Source organism: Notothenia rossii, assembly GCF_949606895.1.
Source record: "Notothenia rossii genome assembly, chromosome: 7".
NCBI classification, from domain to species: Eukaryota; Metazoa; Chordata; class Actinopteri; order Perciformes; family Nototheniidae; genus Notothenia; species Notothenia rossii.
The window spans coordinates 74868025-74882874 of record NC_136905.1 but is presented as its reverse complement, the minus strand read 5'-3'; the positions used below and the strand labels follow the sequence as shown (position 1 = coordinate 74882874).

Below are 14850 nucleotides of genomic sequence, written 5' to 3'. Positions count from 1 at the left end.
ATGCTTGGTTCACCCAAAAGTATGTTGGTAATACTTTCAAATGATGGAGTTCATTGCAAAATATAAGATGCATCATTAACTCTAGAAGTGACCTACATTGGGTTTTGTTGTCTTAAACTATATAGCTTGACATGTGTTTTAGTTGCATAATTCTTATACAAATGACTGGGCTGCCTATCCACTACTAACAGCACATTTGTACTCACAACTCAGAATTTAATTCACAATGTAGCATGAATCCACTTGCCATTGTTTGCCAACGGATGACGCGGTCGTTACGTATGAACCAATAAATTAAAGTGACCTTTTCCCTGGGTTTTCAGTGAGAGAGAGCGAGCGAGAGACGTTGAAAAGGTAGGACTCGCGCTGCATCCTGGGTACATAACTCCATGGTGATGCAGTGAGCCTGTTGTGTGTAGAGACTGGAAACCAAAGTAAAGTAAACGGGGGAGGGTCGTCTACGGGGGGCTTTCAGCGAGTTACAATGCGTTTTTCACGGTGTTGAACGGTGTCGGTGAACGATGAGCCAACTTCGCCGGACGTCTCGAAGCGGAATGAGCCACTCTTGAGCCCCGAAAACGAGTGTTTCTTGGCGGGGGGAGAACGAGTATGCAGAAGCCGAGCGCCCCGCTCCCTGCTGTCGGCTTCACTGGGAAATGGTAGCGTACTGTCGGCACCGTACTTGGAAGGAACATGGTCGAGAGGAGCAGCAAATTCTTGTTGATCGTCGTCGGATCCGTGTGTTTCATGCTGATTCTCTATCAGTACGTGGCTCCCGGGGTGATCAATTTTGGCTCCCCGCACGGTTATTTCACGGAGGAAGACGAGGGGGACATCTTTCCCACTCCGGACCCCCACTACGTTAAGAAATACTACTTCCCTGTCAAGGACCTGGAGAGGACGATCGATTTCCAGATCAAGGGAGAGGATGTGATAGTGTTTTTGCACATCCAGAAGACCGGGGGGACTACCTTCGGCAGACACCTGGTCCAGAATGTCCGTCTGGAGGTCCCCTGCGACTGCAGACCGGGCCAGAAGAAGTGTACCTGCTACCGGCCGAACCGCAAGGAGACCTGGCTCTTCTCTCGGTTCTCCACCGGCTGGAGCTGCGGCTTGCACGCCGACTGGACCGAGCTCACCAACTGTGTGCCGGGGGTCCTCAACAAGAAGGAGAACAAACAGAAAAACCTAAGGTAAAACTGAGCTTTCTTCACTGGAGATTATGAAGACAGGTGGAGTGTGTGGTTAAGGAGATAACATGTATTCAACAATTGGGACTCAATAGTTACACAAAAATAGTTTTAGGATTATTTATCCCTTAAACTTTGAAACTACGTTACATCATGTCATTTTAGATTATTGAGATCTGCAGAAGGCTCTTTAGAGAAAAATGTACTTAGGGTACAATAAGGTCACTGTACACTCAGAAAGCTGTGACTGGTGCTTCTGTTGCATTAGATTGAAATAATTTAACTTAAATTGAAATCCAACTAATATATAATTATCAGGTCATTAATATTATTTATATACTCTTGACAGTTGCTTTTTACACATCTTTGTCTTGTGTTCAAAGCAGTATTTAATGCAGGCTTTCTCTTCTGGAAATAGGCATGATCTAAAGGTGGATTTTATAGAATTTCTTCTCACAGAATATTTTTCAACTTTATGAGTTTAATTTGTTTTTCTTTTTTACACCACAAAATAATACTAGTGATAACAGAAAAGATTAAACTCACCACAAGGTAATATAATAAAAATGCTGAGATCAACAAACACAATTAAGTTCAAACAAGGTCGTAAAATATGTCATTGGTTGCTATGTTCTCTCAAACCAAAGGTTTTCCCCCACTGCGTTGGACTTAGTTATGATGCTATGTTATGCTTTGACATGTTTTAATATAAAAGGCACAGCTCGATGAGGCTGTGCATCTTCCTGAGACAGTGGGTTGATGAGAGATGCTGAGAGACAAATCGACATTTCCACATTGCGCTGTCACAAATGCCACAGAGGCTCGACAGTGCCTCTCACAATTGTTGATAAGTGCCAATATCACGCTGCCCTCCCACTGAATCACACACTTAGATTCGGCTGAATTTATTTCAGGCATGGAGAGTGTAATACATCAAGGCAACATTTCCTCTCTTTAATAATCCCTTGCATTGACTGCGAGCTATCCAGACACTACACGTATTCTTATTAAGTTACAACCCATTTATTTTTTCCGCGCCTCCCTATTGTTGTTTCCACGATATTGCATCCTTCAGCCAGACATATTGACGGCTGTATCAACTTCCATTTCACTGCACTCTTGTGGTTAAAGGGTATGCTTGTTGAATGGGTTATGTGCCTTTGTATTGCCTGGGCTCGTTCAATATTTTATTTTGGCTTTGCGTGATCAATAGGACAAAGGGGGTTATAAATACGTGGGAATTTAAAGGAAGAAAGACGTTTTTTCCGCCTCTCTGCCTATCTGTCTGGCAGCCAGGCGCATGGAGATGTCAGGCCGGCTGCTCTGCTTCCCATGGCTGCTCAAACTGGGGATCAGCTCTGCAGCCTGGACAGGGCTGGGCTGTGTCGGTAGGGGGGGGGGGGAGAGGGGGACCCTGCGGGGGTTTGGCTCCGCACTAATCCGAGTGATTATTACTGCTGGGACATATACACACACACTAGCGCTGGTATTTGCTGCTGGCGTCAGTACTGGTTCCCGTGGTTTCCCCTGGTCAGAGGTGATAACGTGTCCGGCCATTCTGCATGGCGAGCCGAGATATCACAGTGGAAGCAGGATAAACAGCCTTTCATCACTTTGTGAGCACGGTTCCAAAGCCTTAACTAATGTGTATTTATGTGTGTGTCTGTGTGCACCTGAAGAGGCAACAGGAACAGAAAGAGACAGGAAGACAGTGCGTATAAGTCAGAAGTCTAGGTATGCATGGGAGAGGATCTCTTGCCTCCGGTGTAATCGACTATCCCTATCTCTGCTGACAGCAGAAACAAGGGACTACAAGCCTAATAGCCCCCTGAAGAAAAACAACGCTGCTCCATATTACGCAAAGCTTGACTTCCAAAAAAAAAGAAGTGATTCTGCAATAAGGAGCTTTGAAGAGAAACTGGAAATGCACTCTTTCTGTTCCCCTTCCTGTGTTTGCTGCTATTTTCTGTTTCGTTGCCTGCTTTTCTCTATATGTGTTTTGTCTGCGTTTTTTTAAGTCTTGTGTCTCTCTTGTGTCACTGCAGTGCTTGTTTAGGGACATTTGTCTTGAGGGCCGTAGCACTGTGGTGAAAAGGCCAGAGAAAGTGTGAAGAAGATCATCTGTGTTTACAGAACGGTGGTCAGGGATTTCTTGGCGCAGTGTCGTACACAAAGCTTTAAGATCAGCTGTGCGTATTGTCAGTGCGGTGGAGATAAACAGTCTGTAGCACCAGCCAGTGGTTTTACGTGTCTGACTCTGCACACTCCGGGGGAAATGGTTTGTAGTTGCGTTGTTAATTGGGAGGAAGAAAAAGGGAAAACAGCCTATCTAGAAATCGTTGACGTTGCAGCAGTAGTGTGGAGCTATCCAGCATCTCTCTGCAGCTGCGTTCCCATCCAGCTGTCAAGTGAATTTTACACAAACGTTTTAAAAGCTGCAAAAATCAAATGTGAATTAGGACCGTTTCCATGTGCTAGATTCAAGCACATAAATAGGCCTGGATGTCAGAAAAACATCTATATTGGGGGGGGGGGGGGGAGAAACAAGTCAAGAACAGACACATTTTATTCAAGATTCAAGTGGTTGGGCAAGTTGTTATTGACGTCATATTGGTTTGCTTTCATTCAATGATAGTAAAAAAAACATGATGATAATTATTTTCATTATTGGTTAACCATGACTGAAGTATGGCAGGAAATAGTAAAAAAGTGAAAGTGCACATCCCCAGTTTGCAATGCATATGAAGACATTTTAATTGCTTGTTTCCTCTGATTATCATATTATGATATTATTATATTATCATGATAATCAAGACACTCAATCATATTCACATTTGAGAATAGGGAACGAAGTGAAAGGACAAATAAACTACTTGAATCGATCATTACATTGCTGCAAAACAGTATCTGTAGTTCAATAGAAACACTCGACTTTGTTTAGCTTGTAATGCAGAATATAATGACAATTTGTTAGCTCACCAGTTGCCATTTAAACAACAGAGAGACAGCCAGTCTGACATTTAGGTGATTTTCTTCCAAGAACATCTCTGGGTCCAAACCTACTGCTGAACTGTGTTGTATCGATGTTGTAACATTTTGTAGGCCCTGTTGTTGTCATGGTTGTATTATTCATTGATTCTACAGATGGGTCTGTATCACTGAGTATTGCCCTGTTTTTCAAAATGTTTCTGTTCAAAGAGAGCATAAAATGCTTTCCGAGACAGAGAAAATTGGATTGAATGTGGTAGTTTTTCAAATTGAGAATATCATAAATTGTAGAAGGGGAAAAAATGCTACGATGGATTAGTCTTGGTTTGGTCTGGTGACAAATGTGTCAGCTTTAAAAGGAGGCGCATTAAGCAGCAGCAGCAGCGAGCGGCAGTGAGATGAATGGTTGGTAATAGCAGAGACAGGTCTGTCTTTGATCGGTGATGAGATGCGATTGAGATGAACAGTGGCATTGTGGGAGAAAATAACTCGGCAGAACGCCACTCAGAGTAGATTTGTCATTCCCCACCTCTTTATTCAGTTTTAATGTTCTTTAGTGATCCCATGGGACACACTTGTACACACTCAAATAATGGTACACACACCCTAATGAGTGTGTGATACAAAACAGACTCAGCCCCTAATGCAAGGCCGGTGATATGGGCCTTCTAATTGGTTAAGGAGGTATCTACCACTTTACTCAAATTAGAGCCACACTTTCAGACGGGGGATACCATCTGTCCTGCGTGTGTGTGTTTGCGCACACATCTCATCATGACTGTGTGCGAGTGTCAGTTTTTAATCCTAGTGTGTCATAGAGCGTCTTAGTAAGCGAAGTGATGGGGCTAATTTTACTGCCTCTATCTCGGCCCTCTCAAATCATCCCCTTCTTTTTCTCTCCCGCCCCCTCTTCATCCCCTCTGCCTGCCTTTAAAACACTTTCTCTCCCTTCCTTTCCTCCCTCCTTCCCTCTCTGATGGTGTCACTCTAATCAAACAGCAGGCTTGCTTTCCGCTTGGTGGCTTTATGGCCGGGGGGCTCACTCTCTATCTCTCTCCTTCACTTTTTCTCCTCCCTCCATCTCTGCCCACTCGTCTTCTTTCTCTCCTTTGCCATCTTCCTCTCCCTCTCCATCCAAGCGTGACTACCGCGTTAGAGGAAATGTCTTTTCATGGAAGATTTGCTGCAATTTCCAAAATGGCTGCTTTGCCTAATGGACAACTGCCTTGGTTCTAATGAATGATTACATGTATGGGTATGAGGGAAAGGGGAGGGGGGGAGGACAGCGTGGGCAATGAGGAGCGAGAGAGAGGGAGATGGAGGTGATGAAGAACGATATGAGGAAGAGGATGGGATGAGTGTGGGACAAGAGGAGAGCTGTCAGGGAATGATTGAAAAGATAAAAGGTGGGGGGGGGGCCGTTTAGTTTCATTGCTGGGGAGGGGGCTAGTCAATTAGCACGGTTGTCAAGCACTGGGCATTACTCTTCTTTCAATAGGTCTGTTTCAGATTCACAGCACAAATCACTGCACTCCAAGATGGCTCTGTGTGTGCGTGTGTGTGTGGCGTGAGAGTGTGTGTGTGTGTGTGGCGTGAGAGTGGATGCGTGTGCATGTGGTAGCTCAGCATGGGGCCGTCAGACTGCCAGCACAGCACAGCATCTAGATGAACTTGGGAAAGCTGCAGAGGCAGCCCTGGCTGATTGGCATATAGTAGAAATGTGTGCATGTGTTGGTGTTTATGTGTGTATGAATGCGTGCTCATGTGGAGCCAGGCAGGTTGGTGTTAATCCAATCAGATTAGCCGGGTTTAAGCGCTGCCGGCCAGGCCCTCCAAAGCCGGTTACGTCCGCTCATCCTGCGACTGTGATTGCACCACGATCTACCATTCCCAACAAACATTCCCATATCCCTCCAGCCAGTTATTTCCTGTTTTAGCTCATATCACCTTCACTTATGGGGAAAAGCCTTTTAGTCTTAGTGATAATCAGGCTCCGGTGGGTTTACCAGTGGAGATCTAATACTTTACTTCGTCAGATTTATGTCAAGTGTGTAAGGAATGGGAATTCAAAAAAGGCATTGAATAACATTTTCCATCTAAATTAACAAAAATGCTTTATTAACTCATGTTTACATTAAGCAGAGCATTGGTACCTTAATGGCTTCTTTAGTATTTCTGTCTTCTGAAAAATACCTGATATCTTTTTAATATTCAGCAACACCCAAGAATGTGTCCTTTCTGTTGTAGATATGTGTAAAACACAATTATATTGGTTTTCTATGTTGTGACAAATAGAACCATATAAATTCAGCCAATATGAAAAAAAAGTAAGCAATAAATCTAACATTAGATTAGCATTCCGACGGCAGATAGTGCGGTGAAGTAAGTGGCTCTTCAAGTGTTGTGCTCTGCCCTTCACAATATAGTGAAAAGATGGCCGACTCACACGCTATCTCACACATTAAAGAGGTGAGATATCGCCCCTATGTGTTTTCCTCCTCAGTAGCTTGAGGCGAGTGTTGACAGGCCCCTCTCAGCTTCACCACTACTTCCCCCTCGAATACAAGAGTTCATCTCAGGTTCAGCCTCAGGTTGCCGTAGCGTATAATCCAGAATCACAATTCAAAGTTGAGAGAATTTAGCTCAAGAGGATATGTGGATACCTCCGTCGGCCCCCTGGCCAAACGCACAGGGCTTTTAGTTTGCCGTGAGTTTCAGTTGTTCATCATGGACCAAGCCTGTTATTGAGTTCCTTCTTCACGCCCATCTTATAACTTTTGGTGACACCTAGCCATTTCCTTTTCATGTCATTGATTCTCTATGTTGTAATTGTATAATGTTTAATTCTGCGCCTACGCCATCTATTGCAGGAACAAATTAAATTAATAAAATGTTTTATTGATTGCCACAATTTTGCAGCAGACAACCGTTTGGCTATGGTTATTCAGAGATATCCTCACTAAGGCCAATGTGGTGAAAAGTGTTGATTATCAGATTATGGCATGGAATTTTGAGTTCTTTAGGAGGATCAGAATTCAAACTCAGGGCCACTCCGCTTTGCCCCAGCTGTTTCACCTCAGTGCATACTAAAGATGGGACAAGGAGACCCGCCTGACCGCAGACGGCTGTCTCTACGGGGGGTCCATGATGAGTTATCTTTGCTCTGCCTGCAAGACCTCAATATTGATTAGCCCTTATGGATCGCAGAGGGTTTTTCATTGATTGATCAAAGTTGAATGACGCCGACATTGATCAGATCCTTTCTGGATCGGATCTGGCTGCAAGCACAATCAGAGGACAGATTGGGAGATAGGGGGAAAGAAAAGCAAGAGTGATGTGTTTCTTAATCATTACACAGCCTCTGTGGCTCTGTGTGTCACTCTTGTCTCTTCCACCCTCTGCTGCAGACTGTCAGATGTCCCCCCCAACCCTCCTCCTCCACCAAAGTGATTCTGCGGCCCTGTAGACAAATAACCGTGCGGCGAATGATTAGCAGACATTTCTATGGCTGGTAATGAGGGGCGCTACGCTACAGCAGCTCCGCCAACAGGATTACCCCCTATTGATTAGCCTAGCCTAGCATTAGCCGTGCTAGCTAAAAGCGACTGAGCGATTAGTGGGCAATTATGTAGTGGTTAATGAGTGGTGCAGAGGAATGCTATGGTATGCTATCTATGAGAATGGGATTACAGGCAATTAATCAGACAAGAGGCTAGCTGAAGTCATTAGTGGGCCCAACAGCAAAGTCAGCGCGTCTGCGGCTGATCCTAGTTCCTGGTTTACAAATCCGGTTTTGGCCTTTCTGCGTCGTCATGTGGTCTTTTTTCTACATATTGACCCTGAGTGTCTGTCTTTACTTTATCACCCCCACCCCATGGCGCCCTATTCTTTGATGGCACTCCCTGTCTTTTCCCTGCCTCCCTTCTTGTGAGACGGAGAAGGACAGAGAGAAAGGAGAAAGACATCCCCAGGGACCGCTCTCTGCATCCATTAACAGCACTGTCTTTTCATGTCCCTGAATCTGACAAGTCCAGACAGGATGTGACCTGCAAGCTACTCATCTCTCACGGCCCGTCCACACAGCGTCGTGCGTTGACGCTTGCCGGCGGGCGTGTCTGAAACTCGACCAACAACCAATCACATGAATCTCCCGCCCCTGACACACAAGCAGCGGTTTGATTGGCTAGAGCTTGTACTGGCATATGATTCGATTGGCTGACGCTTCTGCCGAGGCGTCAAAAGTTGAACATTGCTCAACTTTTGCAGCGAGCCACACCAGCAACGCTCCACGTCGCTTCCCACGATGCAGTTCGGCGAAAAGTGATGTCACCCCATTCAAAGTGAATGGTGAAGCGTCAACGCACGCCGCTGTGTGGACGGGCCGTCAGTCTGAGCGGCTCTCATTTATTTGTAAACAAACAAATAAATGCATACATTTTCTGCATGCGTGTGTTTACGAATAAATGCATCTATTCATGAAGCTGATGTGTCTGTGGGAGCACGTTTGTATGTGTGTGAGCGAGAGATGACCAACGGAGGAGGCATGTGAACGTAGAGGAGAGGCTGACAGGCGTGTTAATTGAATTGTGGGAAAAATGCAAATCCCGTACTGCCTCTTTGAATTAGGGGGAGGAGTTTTAACTGATTGGGACTGTCTCCTCTTTGGGAACACACACACAGTAGACTCACTTTTACCAAATCCAAAAAAGAGAATGAATGATAGCGTTGTCTGCATCTTTCCTCGCCTCAGCCTGTCTTTTTCCCATCACTCCTCTCTATGCCCATCATGCAATCCCAGTTTGTCAGTGTCTTTTGTCCGAGTCTATGTATGTGTGTGTCTGTGCATGCGAGTGTCCCACCAGAAGAGATAACATGCTGATGCCATTCACGGAAAGACAAGAGCGAAGGGAAAAAGGCGATTCTTGGTTCTGCTACACTTGGTTTGTCTGCTCTGCTCCGGGGCAGAGCTGTAGATCACCGGAGTTGCTGTGTGTGTGAATGTCCTCTGCCTCCATTTGTGCATTCAAGCAGGGGTTGCATGTGTCCGGGTGTTTTTCCGTGTGAATGTGTGGCCTGTGTGATCTCTGTTCGCAAGTCCGTATGGTTATTTCATGTGTGTGTGTTTGTGTGTGTGTGTTTGTGTGTGTGTGTGTGTGTGTGTGTGTGTGTGTGTGTTTGCAGATAGAAATATTATATATATATATACATGTATATATAATATATTTTCACTATTGCTTACCTTGCTGTTCTGGTGTCTTGTCCTACCCGGCGCTGAATGATATGAGGAAAATAGGCAATTACGCTTTCTGACCAATATTGCTTTTGTGATTTACTTTTTTTTCTTTCTATAATTGGATTCTAGACATTATAGGTTATCCCCGTAGTATGAAACAAGAAAAAGTTTCTACCAAGCATAATCAAATGTGTTCTAACACAAAAATAATTGGTAAACTCAAGGCAGAACCTTGAAGTAACCTCTCTGTGATACTGAGTGATGCGTCTTCCTTGGAGAAGACCCACTATAGCTAAGCATAAATAGTACAGACTTGAGCATACAGCACACATATTAACCAGACAGCTGCCATATTAATGTGTAGTTATCCCAATTCGTAGAATAAATACTTATTAATGACAGCTGGCTAAACTTGATATCTTTATAGCTAGCAAAATTGTTTCCAATTGTTCTTTCATTAACTTTTATTACATGTGATTAAGACATTGTAATTAATGTAATTTGAAATGCCGTTTTACGTGATCTCAAGTAGGGTTTTTGATTGAGTTGATTGTGTTCCACACACCAGCGCTCCGGCTAAACATGCACCCAATCCTCTAATGTAAGCAGCAGATCTGGTCAGATAAGAGTTAAATAAATATCTAGAAGTCTCGACACGTTCCATTGTTGGGTCAAACTTAACGGTAAAAAAGTAGGACAGGCTCCTCTTGTAACGGCATTAAAGAGCAATTGACAGAGCGAGGGAATGCCACCCTGCTGAATGAAGGTCAGTGCTCGAGCTAATCCATTTATTCTTAGTGTCTCTTCACCCATTTGTCTCTCACTGTCCTCCTCCTCTTGACCCCACAATGCACTGTGGATCTCGGGCCACAAGAATGTCGTTTTCACCTTTTTATACTTTCTATATACTCAGATTTTTACTTCCTCCACCTCTGCTTTTCCCTTCATTCCCCTTGGTTCTCTTCTCGCTTCGCTTCTCCCTTTCGCTCTGTCAAAAAAAGCTACCTGCTACCACCCTGTCGTTTCAGGTTCCCAGCGCGTGTCAGCTTCCTCCAGAGAGAGGAAGTGATGTGTCAGGAAGTGCTTTTATCTGCCAGCGATCTGATCTGATGTGAGATTGAGATAAACACAGAAGGAGTGTAGAGCTCTCTCTCTTACCCTAGAGAACCGTACAATTGTGAAGCCTTTATTTTTTTCCACGACTGCTTTTTCCCGAGTGTGCACAGACTGAAAAATCTGGTGGTCTTGGGGTGATTGCAAAATTACAAAGAGAATATGTGTCTTTGAAACCTGTTCATCCCCTCAACTCCTTTTGAATGTGCTGTGAAACCTGATAAGAGAAGCACAGAAAGTTGTCTTGTTACATTTAAATCATCAGATTGATCCCCCCTGTAGACAGTCTTGTGTCTTTTGAGAGAGAAACTGAACCTCTACCTGCTCCCATTTTTTCACATTTTATGTAAGTCTGACAAATGAATGCAGGTAAATCTATGATATCACTTTCGGTACAACGTTGTGACATTCAGATGACACGCACATGAAAAAGACACAAAATAGATCTATATTTCAGATTGCACCTTAGGGTTGTCCTAACAAGCACGTAGATTTCCTAGTAAGAGTTTAATAGGAAGGGAAAACCTAATCCCACTCAGGCTACACTATTTTCAGACGTCAGTGCAGTGCCTTTTAATTTAAAAAGCCACGGTGTGCTAAAGTAGATATACAGAAGGAAGGCTAATACACATTCATCAACCGCTCTAAATGTCAAACCAAGCCACATCTTATCTAAATATCTTGTTTTCCAGTTTCTCTTTGTATATTGTATGACAAGGTTATTTAATAGGGGAAGAGAGGGGCTGTCCTTCACGTAATGGACGCACATTCTTCATAATGGGTGAAATGCTCTTGAGCAATCCCTACTAGCCCGATATAAAGACTTTCCCTCTGGGAACTGGAGCTACCTCATTCCTCTACAAACAAGCATGTCAAATCTTCCCAATTCCATGAGTTATAACTTAACACAAATAGGACAAACGTTGTCTAAAACCCATTCGCTTGGGATTGCTCTACTCTACCTGCGTTGTTGAAACAGAAAAAGTAGCTGGCCATTTAGATTAGGCAATCTTTATGGTCAACGCTGAATACACCCATTATCTTAAGGCTCATGAGAGGCCAGCTTTTTGAGTTCATATGCTTGAACTGAGAACAGCCCTGCGTTGGGGGGTGGGTGTCCTTTCAAGTACGGGTGAGACATGAAATATGATCCAGCTTGAGTAATAGATCCATAAGGTTGAAGGCTTATCAGAGGCCAATGCACTGCAGTTTATAGTTCCTAAAGACAAAGTTGTATAACTGAAATCCGGAATCATTTTATCTGTGGTTGCAATGATTGCGAGGTAAATGGTAAAAAAAAATATTTCGCATTACAAAGAAATTTGTCCAGGAATGGGGACTTTCATGTTTTTGATTAGCAACCATTGGGTCTTTCTGTATGCCGTTGCATTGTGGTCCAGCAAAGGTTTTGCTGTGATGTCTTTTCCCTTAGATTGAAGGCAGAGCGGTTCCATGAATCTCCCAAGGCTGCAATATTTAAATCATTTAGTATTTGCTTGTTGTCATAATTTCACTTGGCTGAATATCTCTCTCTTTCTAATTACTGGAAACATCAAACCAAAACAATGACTATCAAACAGCCTTCTGTGTGGCTGCCTGTCCAACTTCTGCCATCTACATTTCATATTCTCTGCAGTAGACGGGCGCAAAGGCTGATATGATTCCCAGATAGCCAGTTCTTTGTGATAGCTTTAACGTTTCCATCAACTGTTACCTCTACAACAAGAGAGCCTTTAAGCACCGATAATCTTTTAGAGGTGCGTTTCTCATTGTAAAGCAAGGCATGCCCAGACAATGTTCCCTGTGTAAATCTTAGTTTTCAGCTTGAGTTGAGCTTTCTTTAACCGGGAAGTCGGTTAAGAACAAATCTTCATGTACGCTAACATCATTTGAAATCCTTACTGAACAGACAATAGAGAGAGTGGGATTGAACCAAAGAAATATTTAGATTGAACGGTTAACATATAAAGAAAGAAAAGGAAAACATGATCATGGGACTCAAAGGCTAATCATCTGCAGATGGCAACAGTAAATCCAAACAATGACTGTGATTCCCATAGAAAACAACGGTAACCGCCAAATGTAATTAAACAGGGTGGCACTGTGAGAAAAATGTTTTAAAAAACTCTCCGTGAGCAATCTGTTGGCTTATGTGTGACCATGGCCGTAAAAGGATAGTGGAGGCATTTCAGACAGATAACAACACAAAGACCTCCGGGCTGTCGCTGCAGTTCACAAGGCCAGTTCCGGAAAGATGTCACTTTGTCAAGACTTGCGTGATACTGGCCTTTTGCATGTTGAGCTCCACAATGCAAACACACAAAGGCACTCATGCAAAAATGGAGACCACGCTCTCTCTCACACTCTCTTTCTGCCACACGCATTCAGCCTCTGTCCCTGACTGACTTTATGGATGTTCACTGTTTGACGTTTTCCCTCATTGAATATACCCCCCACTCCTGCCTTGTTTTTTTTCTTCTTCCCTTTCCTCCCTTTCTCCCTTCCCTCTTTGCCGTCTTTTGTCCGGCATCTCTTCACGCTTGACCAGCCTTGCTGTGACTCTTGACTTCAAAGAGCTACTTCATTCATCAGTCACTCATCAGAGAGAGAGGGCCATTCAGCGTTGCGCTAAAAGAGAGGGAGGGGACGAGGAGTGAGTGTATAAAAAAAAAGAAAAAAAAAAAAGAGGGTGAACGAGTGTATGAAAAGAGGGCTCGAGAGAGAAAGAGGATCCGCTCTTGACCGCGGGGAACCTCTGGAGTCACAAAAGCAAAGGGGGGACACACTCCCACACATCTACACACCCATACAGAGTAACTCTTAGCACTTACACATACTTTTTTTTTGTTTTTGTCCTGTTGGGTGTGTGCAGATTCCACATACATGATCCCTTCTTTTTTCTGTCTATCCATCTTCTGTCTATCTCATCTTTTCTTTCACTTGAGCCGGCAGTACAACGGGGTGTCGAGGCCTGTTCCTCCCTGTAGTGTGTGTGTGTGTGTGTGTGTGTGTGTGTGTGTGTGTGTGTGTGTGTGTGTGTGTGTGTGTGTGTGTGTGTGTGTGTGTGTGTGTGTGTGTGTGTGTGTGTGTGTGTGTGTGTGTGTGTGTGTGTGTGTGTGTGTGTGTGTGTGTGTGTGTGTGTGTGTGTGTGTGTGTGTGTGTGTGTGTGTGTGTGTGAAAATCCTTCCTACGCTACAGTCATTCTCTCATATTTCTAAATCTCGCCTTCTGTATTTTCATCACCTTCGTGCTCACTGACATTCTCCCTCTTTTTTTCATCCCTCTATGTTTTGAAGTGGCTGGCGAGCTAGTTTTCAGGTCACTGGGAATTGCTATTGCTTCCCCTCTCAGCTGGAGACTGGCTCACACTCAACTGCACACAAACACAAACGCACACAGATATGCACTCTTTTTTGTTTTGTTCACCACTCTCTCTTTGTGTGAGTGGTTTTTGCAGACATGTGGCTGTGTGGTCTTGTATATACGGTTGCCCAACTTGTAAAGACGCATAGCTTGTAGGTGTGCCAGGTAACTTCTCATCTGTCTTTTGTTTCTTTATAATTCCCTCGTTTATTTGTTTTTCTCCCCCAAGTAATAAGTCATAACTGAAAGTCTCACGCTCTGTGTGGCGCTCGCCTCGCTCCGTTTGTGTGGCTGTTTTCCGTAAAAAGGAGAGGAGATTTCTTTTATGACTCACCTTGTTTGTGTGTGGGCATGTATGTAAATCTTTTACCCGGGTTGACATCTTCGGCTCAACAAGCAGGTTATGATGTTTATTGTAAGAAAACCATCTGGCTCTATGTAAGAACAAAATAGTGACTGGTTAAACCAGAAATCTTGATTTATGAGATTATTTCTCAGGAGTCTTTCACACGGCAATAGCTTTCACTTCAGCAGCAAAGGATAGCTACATTTAGAACGTGAAAGAGATTCACACGCTCTCAACTAAAACCGCAAACAGTAATTACTTTCAAGTGGTTATTTTCTACATGTATCATTGGAAAATGGTTAAATGTGCCCATTCTCCTAGACATTTGAAGACAAATAATCCATAACCCAAAGAAAATAATTGACTTTACCAAAACAAAGACAGAGAAAAGAAACAAATCCTCACAGCTAAGAAACTAGGTCATGTTTGCCATTTCTTATTGAAAAGGGACTTTAATTTCTTATCCAAACATTTCATTTTGATTTGATGAATGTACTTAATTGTTTATAGTTTATATAGGTCACATATAACAGTTTTGAATGACTATTATCTTTTCGTACGCCAAAAAGAGTGAATACGTTAAAAGACAAAAATGCAGCCAAAACTCATACTGAATT

General features: G+C 43.5%; 1 protein-coding gene across 1 annotated transcript in view; it reads left to right on the top strand.

Annotated features, from left to right (window-relative positions):
• The first annotated feature begins 358 nt into the window (after positions 1–358).
• The window catches only part of hs6st1a (heparan sulfate 6-O-sulfotransferase 1a), a 56936-nt gene continuing 42444 nt past the window's right edge, over positions 359–14850 (top strand). Inside the window, exon 1 of the mRNA XM_079640376.1 lies at positions 359–1193. Coding sequence (XP_079496502.1) covers positions 694–1193 — 500 coding nt within the window. The 5' untranslated portion in view covers positions 359–693. The remainder of the gene's footprint in view (positions 1194–14850) is intronic.